The 10,563-nt window shown below is 43.9% G+C and overlaps 1 protein-coding gene across 1 annotated transcript in view; it reads left to right on the top strand.

Annotated features, from left to right (window-relative positions):
* Positions 1 to 10,563, top strand: part of PIAS2 (protein inhibitor of activated STAT 2) — a 107,525-nt gene extending 96,962 nt beyond the window's left edge. The window contains exon 13 of the mRNA XM_029921332.1: positions 10,253 to 10,563. Within this exon, the coding sequence (XP_029777192.1) occupies positions 10,253 to 10,279 (27 nt within the window). The 3' untranslated portion in view covers positions 10,280 to 10,563. The remainder of the gene's footprint in view (positions 1 to 10,252) is intronic.

A 10,563-nucleotide genomic window follows, 5' to 3' on the forward strand; every position in this document is an offset into this window, starting at 1 on the left:
ATACACATATTTTTAACAAAAGTTTTAAGAAATAGTATTTGTCCTTATGTATCTAAGAAGCATATATGATTTCATTAACATTTGCATACAGCATGACTAATCATCTGGTAATTTCATTCAGTATATTTTTCAGCTCTGGAAGTTCATTTGGGGTCTAAATTTAGTCTCTTGCAAGTTGCTATTTGATTTTTGAGCATATGAGAAGAGTTACAATAACTGTTTTACTATACTTCACAGCAAATTCTAACATCTGGGTTGGTTCTGTTTTGGTTTTGATTGATATTTCTCCTCATTATTAGTCATGTTTCCCTGCTTCTTTTTTGCCTGGTAATCTTTGTTTATATGCTAGACATTGTACATTTTACCTTGTCAAGTGCTGGATATATTTGTATTCCCATGAATATAGTTGAGCATTGCTCTGGGACACAGTTTTGTCACTTGGAAACATTTGATCCTTTCAGGTTTTGCTTTTATGATGTTAGGTTCCTCCAGAACAGTCAGTGCTCTCTCTAGAGCTAACTATTCCCCACTGCTGAGGCAAGATCTTTCTGGCTATTATACTCAATGCCTCTTGAATCAATGAGGTTTTGCACACTGGCTGAAGGGGATAGGCCCTATCCCTGGCCCTGTGAGAGTGCTAGGCATTGTTCCCTCTAATTCTTTAGGTTAGTTCTTTTCCCAACCTCAGATAATGTCCTCACATGCACTGATTGATAACCATCATGACGAATTTCTTAGGGGGTGCCCCTCTGTTTAGCCTCTTGTCTCCAGTACTCTTTTTGACAGATTCTTACCACCTTGGTCTCTCTGGATTCTCTCTGGATTCTTGCTCCATTTCCTTAACCCAGGGGCTCTGCTGGACTCTGCCTGGTTCTCCTCTGTACTGGAGCTTAGAGTCTCTCAAGGTGGTGGGGTGCGCCCCATTGTTTCCGCACGCTCAGGGATCACTGTCCTTTGTCACCTGATGTCCAGTGTCTTACAAACAATTGCTTTATATATTTCTTGGATATTTTGATTGTTGTAGGCATGAAGATGAGTCCAGTCCCTTCTTGGGGAGAAGGGAAGTCACTAAAGTTTTTTTTAATGTTTCAGAGTTCTCTCCTGGAATGTAGTGAGTAAGAATCTGTGACAGAAAAATGAGATATAATACCATCTCTATTCATAGATTTCATTCAGACCATTGTCATAAAAACATTCACATTCCTAAGAATGTTAGGAAATACGGTAGAATGATAACTTTTGTGTCTTGCTTTTGACTTGAAAAATGCCACCCTTGATGATATTTTCTCTAAACAATGAACTCATCAGGATTGAAAAACTGTCAGAATACTGACATGTTTACTAACAGTGGATTATCGTACCAAGAATGGAGTATGTTAATTGAAAATTGAAATCATGCAGCAATGACCCTGCATGTGCCAGAAAATCAAATGGAGCACCGTTCTACAAAACATAAAAGGACCTGTTCTTTCCGTTTCATACGTTCATCTCATGCCCCTCACTGTTTGTCCTGTGCTATTTGTCTCGGTTGGCTATAGTGTTTATAGAGGCCTGTCTAGTTCTTGCAGAAAGCCCACGGGCACTTAGGTATTTTCTACTTTAATATCTTTTTAAATAGATATTTCTGATACTTATTTCCATTTTTTTTAAATGCTGATTGTGACCCCCTGCATTGATTTCCTGACACTTTAAAGTGTGTCAACCAGCAGTTTGAAAAGTACTGTCTGACCACATTATAGCTCAAATAATAGAAATAAAGTATAGAAAAAGAAACATCAAAATTTGGGATAAATGGGAAGCACATATCTCAAAAACTACATAAAGTCAAAATAGACTTGGGGCACCTAGGTGACTCAGTCAGTTAAGCGTCCAACTTCAGCTCAGGTCATGATCTCACAGTTTGTGGATTCGAGCCCCGCATCGGGCTCTGTGCTGACAGCTAGCTCAGAGCCTGGAGCCTGCTTTGGATTCTGTGTCTCCCTTTCTCTCTGACCCTCACCTGCTCGCACTGTCTCTGCCTCTCAAAAATAAATAAAAACTATAAAAAAATGTTTAAAAAGTGAAAATAGACTAAATCTCCACTTATGTGACAAAGATGGTTAGATACAAATATGCTCTTTACAAAAAAAAATCTGAAAAAAGAGTGCAGAAAAATTGAACTTAAAAAGATAGCAAAAGATACAGTAGGCAAATTCTAGAACATTGATGTACCTGTATTAATATTAAAAAAGCAACAATATTATCAGATAAAACAGTTTCAAAGTTACATGCACTTAGTAACATAGCCAAAATATATATTGCAGAAAATGTCAGAATTGCACAGAGAATTTAAAAAAAATCCAGTTGTGATAAATAGTAACACACTTCTCTTTGTAATGAATAGAAGAAGCATATTAAAATATTTGAAATGTACAGAATTAGAGAATAGTAAAAGCATGATTTAATGAACAGATACAGAACACTCTGTCAAATATGCAGAATACACATTCCTTTTGAGCACAGGTGGGGCATGTCATAAAAACTGACCAAATTCTAGGGCCGTAAATTTCAAATCTCAAAGGGTTGAAATACAGAAGTATGTTCTCTGACCACATGTAATTGAGCTAGAAGTCAGTGCAAAAAATTTTATGTCTGGAAATTAAGAAACCTACTTGTAAATAACTCCTGAGTGTGAGAAGAAATTGTATCAGCATTAGAAAATATTTAGAATTGAATGACTATGAAAACTCAATATAGCAAAATTTGAGGGATGCAACTAAAGTAATATATATATGTGTGTATGTATATATATATTTGTGTGCGTGTGTGTGTGTGTGTGTGTGTGTGTGTGTATATATATATATATATATATATATATATATATATATATAAATGCTTATTTTCGATAGAGAAAGTGTGAATGAGGGAGAGGCAGAGAGAGAGGGAGACACAGAATCTGAAGCAGGCTCCAGGCTCTGAGCTGTCAGCACAGAGCCTGATGCGGGGCTCAAAGTCACAAACCGTGAGCTCATGATCTGAACTGAAGTCAGACGCTTAACTGACTGAGCCACCCAGGCACCCCTAGAGTAATATGCAGAGGGAGGTTTGCAGCCTCAAAGATGTACATTAGAAAACCTAGGCTGAAAATGGATGAGACAAACATCCATATGAAGTTAGAGTAGTGCTAGCATCCTAAGTCAAAAAAATGGGAGGAAAAAAATGAGTTGAAATTAAAGAGAAAAATACGAGGGAGTGATCGGTGTGTTTTCATCCCACCTCTACATCCTCTTCAGCCTGCTAACTTACCCTACGGATTCCAGTCTGGCCATCCCTTCCTCTAGGGCAGGGGTTGTCTAAGTGTGCATTCTGGGAATCTGTCAGAACTGGACTGAACCAGAACTCTCGGGGTGAGGCCTCTGAGGCTCCACAAACGTGAATCTGTGTTTTGCAGAGTCCTCCAGACGGTTCTGATGCCTGTTCAAATTGGGGAACCCCTGTTTGAACCATTACTCAAACTTGAGTTTGTATCAGAATCCCCTGGAGGGCTGATTCAGTAGCTCTGGGATGGGGTTTCTGCCATGTTCCCACAGGATATTAATGCTGTTCTTTGAGAGGTTGCTGTTTTAGAGATTGCTTAAGAGATTCTGATGGATTAGTCTGGGCAATGGCCTGGGCTTGGCAATCTTTTAAAATCCTCCTGCAGTTTCTAGTGTGCAGCCAAGGTTAAGGGCCAGTTCTCCAGGAAAACCCCAACAGGTTCCGCCCTCCTAAGCTTCGGGCATGTCTCTCTCTCAGGAGCAACGCTGTCATGCTGTGCCACCCGGCTGGGAACCATGATCCTGCCGCCCAAAACAGACAGCTCTCTGCTTACCTTTCCTCTCACCAGAAGGTAAACCTCTGGTAGGCAAGGACCTCCCTCCTTTGCTCTTTCCCCTCGATGCTTTGAAAGGCACTCAGTAAATATTTCTTGAATAATTACACATAAAATACCTCTATTAGTAGTGCTCACCAGCAGCAGGGACAGTACTCTCTTGACATCGATAGAAACACAGAGAAAGGCATGTGTTCTGTGGTTTGGGATGAAGCTTCTGGAGGGGGAAAAAGCAGGAGAGCTGAATGAGATGCTCCCTGTCACTTGGAATGGAGCAGAGTCCGGCCAGATCCCGCGGCAGAGGTTAGGAGCACGGCCTCTGGGGCTAGATTGGCCCCAAATCCTGCATCCTTCTCCACCACCTGTGTGATCTCTGCAAAGTTATGTAAGTCTTCTTTACTCCAGTTTCCCGTCGCGTAAAATGAGAATAATTGGAGTACTTTACTTTTGGGTTTGTCATTTTTGAAGATTAAATAAGATACATGTAAAGCGATCAGAGTAATACCCAGCACTTAAGAAGTACTATCATTCCACTCCCTTTAATTTATGGAAGTGGTCAAAATTATCTGATTATTAAATTTCAGGTTAGAATAAATGGTTCTCATTTGCCAAACCCCTAATTAAGCCTAAATAGTAACATTTTTTTCCTCCTAAAGGGGACCGCAAATATAAGCAAAATAAAAGTAGTGAAGCAACGTTAAGCCGATAAAGTTGTGAAAACAAAGACATTAAAGTATTTGCTGGCATGAACTCATGTATTTCACTCAGTTTGAATTTCTAGTTTGAAACCATTTTGGTTTTCAACCGAATGCTCTTTAGTGTATTTTCTAATTGGATATATTTTGCTATAACGTTATTACACTTTTCTTATTTTGTAACTCATGCCAGACCTATATTTTATTGCTTTTATTAATTTGGCAATACTCCCGCCAATTTCTTTTCTTTGCAGTTCTCCTCAGAGCTTAGAGATAAGATCACTATAAGCTCTGAAGGTTAAAGATATTAAAAAAATATCTCCTGTATTAGGGCATTGAATTTATTAGGGACATATAAAAAATAGACTTTTATATAACTTTTTTTTATCCCCAAAGAGCTATATCCTGTAATCCCATGAGAAATACAGAGCAGAAATCTATTTTTTTCCCCCTCTCTCATTTTCCAAAGGGAAACTAGACTGCAGAATATTAATATTCAGCAAAGGTCAGACAGGACTCCAAATGGATTTCCAGCCCAACCCCGTTTCCTCAGACCCTGCAGTCCTGGGAGGAGCAGTAACCATCCTACATAAAGCCCGAGAGGAAGTAGTGGCATGTGGGTGCCCAAGGACACCCATTTCATCCGAAGCCACAAACTCTAACCCAGTGGTCCCCAGCCGTGGCTGCACATCTGGTCACTTGGGGAGCTTTTAAAAATTAACCTGTGCCCGGGCCCCCATCTGACCAGTTAAGTCAGTTTCTGGGGAATGGGGTCCAGCATGGGCACTTTTGAAAAGCTCCAGTTGGGGGTGGATGGAGGGATTCCAAGGTGCAGCCAGGGCTAAGAACCATAGTGCCTGGAAGCAGGGTAAGTGTCTGGAATGAAGGAGTAGGTGAGTGGACCTGCAGGATTACAGGAAGTTGCCGCTCACTGAGGCCCAGTCACCTGCTGTAGGGAAGGTTAGTTATTCCTGAGGCTCCCTTGTATGCAAGCACGAGCCGTGATGGGGAGCCTGCTGCAGTCGGAAGCAGGGGTAGCAGAAGTTCACACTGAAGCTCCAGCTCCTTTTCCTTCCCCTCCCCCCACTTTGTCTTCCCCTCGCACCCCAGCGTAGCTGCTCCCTGCAGTGGGTGCCAGCTCCTGGGTGCTTGTGCTAGGTTAGGAAGCCACCCTGGCCTTCATCCCTTCGGGGGAGTATTGCTGCGGGTCCTTGTGCTCAGGATGGTTCTCCCCACCCAGACTTCAGACAGCAGGGAGAGAGGACAGTGGGTTTCTGATGGTGACCCGGGACAGGACAGCCACAGGTGGGTCAAGAACTCTGTTCCCAAGCATGTCCAAAGCACTCCAAAGCGCCCCGGGAGCCAGTGACTGATACCTTGGATCTCAGACTCCAGCACCTCAAGTTGGGTATGGCTGTGGGGGAAGCTTTCTGCATACCTGAGGCAGAATTTCCTACCTGTTCCGTGAGTGGGAGTGGGATGGGGGCCCAAACAGGATCATTTTTCTTTAGAGGATATAAACACAAATGCCAGAGTTTATTAACAGATTTATTCCTGCTCTGCAGGCTACAAACCAGAAAGGAATTAGCCTTCCTCAAGTGTCTAACAATAGCTAACACTTACTACCCCTTACTACAAGCCAGGCACTGGTTAGCTCGCTTAGTCAGCACGCTGACCCTGTGAGGAAGGCACTGTTGTCTCCATTACACAATGGAGACATTGAGGAGGTGCCCAGAGCCACGAGCCAGTAGGTGGGGAAAACGATGTTCGAGTTCAGGGCCTGGTTCCAGACTCTTACTCGGATTGCTGGCCACGTTTTCACCAGCACCTTCGCTGTCCTCAAGATAGCCTCTTGGGCATGTGCATGTCACCCACTTTCCATCAAGGACACTGGGGCACTGAGACGTAAACTTGCCCAACCCCTCACAGCTAGTAAATGGGGGTGGGGGCTCAAGATCTGTCTGGTGATAAGCACAAATTCTGACTTACCGTGTTGTTTCTGCCAGACGCCCCCTTCTGTCTTCCCTCCCTTCCAGACGGACTAATAACAGAGGCAGGCGTAGCCTGGCCTAGCACGGCAGACACACATGCGTCTGTAATGTAAGCAATGACCTTATAATGTGATAGATGCTAAAACGAAGTTGTGTGTGAAGTGTTAGGGATGGTGGGGGTAGGGTAACAACTCTGCCTCAGAGGAGGGAGAGCAAAGTTCTGGCAGAAAACCAAAAGAAGTAGGAAATTTTCAGGTGCTTTGGTTCAGCCAACTCATCCCAAGTGAAGGTGTTAGCAGGAGAAAAGGCCAAAGAGACCAGAGAACCTGTACTCAAGGGTAGATCCACATTTTTTTATGTTTATTTTTTATTTTTGAGAGACACCGTGAGTGGGAGAGGGGCAGAGAGAGGGAGACACAGACTCTGCAGCAGGCTCCAGGCTCTGAGCTGTCAGCACAGAGCCCGATGCGGGCTGGAAATCACAACCGTGAGATTATGACCTGAGCTGAAATCGGCTGCTTACCTGACTGAGCCTCCCAGGCGCCCCTGGAAAAAGATTTTTTATTAATTGCTTGACAGAGCTCTCTAAGACATTGTTTCTACACTACTGCATATTCTTGTCTTTTCATATTTTGTCATATTTTCTATAGAGGGAACAGAAAGTCCAGTGTTCCAGTAGCTGGATCAGAATTTTTTTTTATAAATTTTTTTAATGTTTTATTTATTTTTGATACAGAGAGAGACAGAGCATGAGAGGGGGAGGGTCAGAGAGAGAAGGAGACAGAACCGGAAGCAGGCTCCAGGCTCTGAGCTAGCTGTCAGCACAGAGCCTGACGCGGGGCTCGAACCCACCAACATGAGATCTGACCTGAGCTGAAGTCGGAGGCTTAGCTGACTGAGCCACCCAGGCGTCCTGCTGGATCAGAATTTATTGCTAATAGTTAAGATGCATAAAGGTGCCGCCTCACAAAGAGAGGCCCCCATTGTTTGTGTACGGCTCACTACAGACTTGTGTTTGAAGAACACCGGAATCCTGACACACTTTCTTTTTCACAATTCCCATTAAAGTAATGCATTTATAATTGTATATGTTGCATTATCTACAAATGTTACAAATACATATGACCAGGCCAACCCATTACGAGGGCCCTTGTAGGGCCTTTAAAGGGGTCTCGGGAGTTTAAGTTTCTTCAGCTTCCTGGCAAAGCCTCCTCAGAGTTAAAGAATTAGTCACTCGCAGCCTAGCCTATGCCCCACAAGGTGCCTAGTTTTGTGGGAGTAGCTGAGAAGGGGCAGCACTGCCTTCCGCTTGTAAGTGGGCATGGTCCTGTTAGGGAGGAAAGTAGAACACTGCCCAAATAGAAACATGACAAAAACTCAAAACTGACAGCCTGGCCTAGGAGAGTTTAGGAAGTGTTTTAGTCTGGGCTGAATTTACAAAGTACCACTGACGGGGTGGCTCACCGTTCTGGAGGCCGGAAATCTGAGTTGGGTTCTGGTGAGGGGCTGCTTCCGGACTGCAGACAACTGACTCAGTGTAGCGTGCGCTGAACAGAGAGCTCTGGTCTCTTCCTCTCCTCACAAAGACCCTAATCCCATTTTTGAAGGCTCCACCCTCATGACCTCATTGCTTCCTAAAGGCCCCACCTCCCAATACCAACACATTTGGGGTTAGGTTTCAACATAGGAATTCTGGGGGTACACAAGCATTTAGTCTGTGGCGGGAGGTCTGCAAAGTTTTCTCCTTGAGGCCCCCCGCCCTAGGGTTGCAATCTTCACATTTAGCTATGACCTAGGACCGCTTAGGATCCCAGGGCAGGTTGGGGCTGACTGAGTAAAGTAACAAGTCAGCCAACTGCTTTATCACTAGCAGAACGAATTCTGTACAGTTCAAATCTAAATGCCTACTTCACTTAGCAAATGTGGTTTCTTTACCAAAATTATTTAGTGAGCTGTACAGAAACGTATCCAGTGTATCCTTGACCACTGGTTTGTTTGTATTTAGTGGGTAAATGAAACAAATCATGGATACCAAAGTCTATGATGATAAAGCTACCAACAACAAAACTCAAAAACTGACATATAAATTAGTGAATAAAAATAAAGTATGTATATATTTTTAAGTTTCTATTAAAATTCCAATTAGTTAATATACAGTGTGATGTTTCAGGTATACGATATGATAATTCATCACCTTCACATGACACCCAGTGCTCATCACAAGTGCCTTAATCCCCATCACCTACTTAACCCATCCCCCCACCCACATCCCCTCTGGTGACCGGCCTTTGTTCTCTGAAATTAAGAGTCTGTTTCTTGGTTTGCCGCTCTCTTTTCTCTCTCTCTCTGTCTATCCCTTTCCCTTTGCTCATTTGTTTTGTTTTTATTTTCATATATGAGTGAAATCATACAGTATTTCTCTTTCTCTGACTTCTTTTTCTTTTTTTTTTTTACTTTTTTTTTTACTTATTTTTCTGACTTACATTATACCCTCCAACTCCATCCATGTCATTGTGAATGGAAAGATTTCATTCTTTTTTTATGGCTGAGGAATATTCCATTGTGTGTGTACGTGTATATACACATACATACACAACCATATCTTGATCCATTCATCAGTCGATATCTTGGCTATTGTAAATTGCTGCTATAAACATTGGAGTGCACTGAAGTGCTTATATTTTAAATAAACTAGGTTTAGACTAATAAGTTAATTACCTATTACCAAGTTGGCTACAATGGAAGTGTTTTGAAAGGTGCCTCACAAGGCAGCGTGGCGAGCTTAATGCACACTGGCCTTAAGACACAGAAGTGGAATGGACGGCTCTTCAGCAACGGCCTCTGCCTGTGCGTCCTGGGAGGGACAGTCCTGGAAAAGGAAAGAGGCAGCTACAACCCTGCGGCTCGGCTGGGTGGCAGGGATGCTTCCGGCCCATGAAGCCTGCTCACTTGAGAATGCCCACGAGGGATCAGCGACAGCCCCTGTCACATGCAGCCGCCGAGTTCTCTGGAAAACCATGGAGGAGGCGGATCGCTCCAAAACCAGGGCTGGTCCATGCTGCTGCCCAGCAGAACGTATCACCGAACAGCAGCTAAAACGTGAGCATCCGAGGGTCTGAGAGCCTCCTCTAACTCATCCGGTCGCCCTCACCCTGAAGGTTCTCATGACACCAACAAGTGGCATTTACTGTAGCTTCACAGCACTTTCACATCTATTCTCTTGCTGAATGCCCCATCGCCAGAGAATGGCTAACCGCACTTTATGCAAACAAAGATACCTTACAATTTACGGTGGTAGTTCTCAACCTTAGCTACCTGCTTGAAACAAAAGGGGTGTGGGTGGGGGAGTTAAAAATCAGCGGTGACCACGCCGCTCCCCAGGCCAAGCAGAATCGAGGGGCTGGGGCCAGGCAGCGTGGTAGCCGCACGGAGAGCTGCTTCCGGCTCTAATGCGTGTCTAGGCCCCGGCCTGTGTGAGGAGCGGGAAGGGTCTCTGGCCGCGGACATGCTGTGCATCACTGCCCAGGAGCAGCTGGCCCCGCAGAGGGAGGGACACGGAGCCCGAGCCTGCAGGGCGAGAGGGAAGCGGTTTTGAAGTGCTGTTTGGTGAGCGGAGACTTAATGAAGCAGGAACTCAGCCTGCTGTCCAGCTGCCCCAAATTATCTGAATTTAGAAAAGAACACACGATTATGACAAGTGCTGTATTTTATTTTAGGTCTGGCAGACCCGACACCATGGGTAGAAGGAAGAAAAGTAGAGGCCCCATTCGGAGCGTACCTCCTCCAAGAATTCGGGAGATTTCTCATTTGTCTCCCTGTCAAGGACCGTTTCGCAATTCAGAGTAGCTGTTTTTCTTTTATGAGCTGTCTTCAGTGTTTACCAAACGGCTGTGCATGTTTTGGTCTATTCCTGTAGTTTGATTCTGTTCTTTTAGTAATCTGTGCTTTCAAGTATCACTACCAGACTGGTTTTTCCCCCCAAATGTTTATTCATTTTTGAGAGAGAGAGCGAGTAGGGGGGAGGGGC

Source organism: Suricata suricatta, chromosome 14 (genome assembly GCF_006229205.1).
Source record: "Suricata suricatta isolate VVHF042 chromosome 14, meerkat_22Aug2017_6uvM2_HiC, whole genome shotgun sequence".
NCBI classification, from domain to species: domain Eukaryota; kingdom Metazoa; phylum Chordata; class Mammalia; order Carnivora; family Herpestidae; genus Suricata; species Suricata suricatta.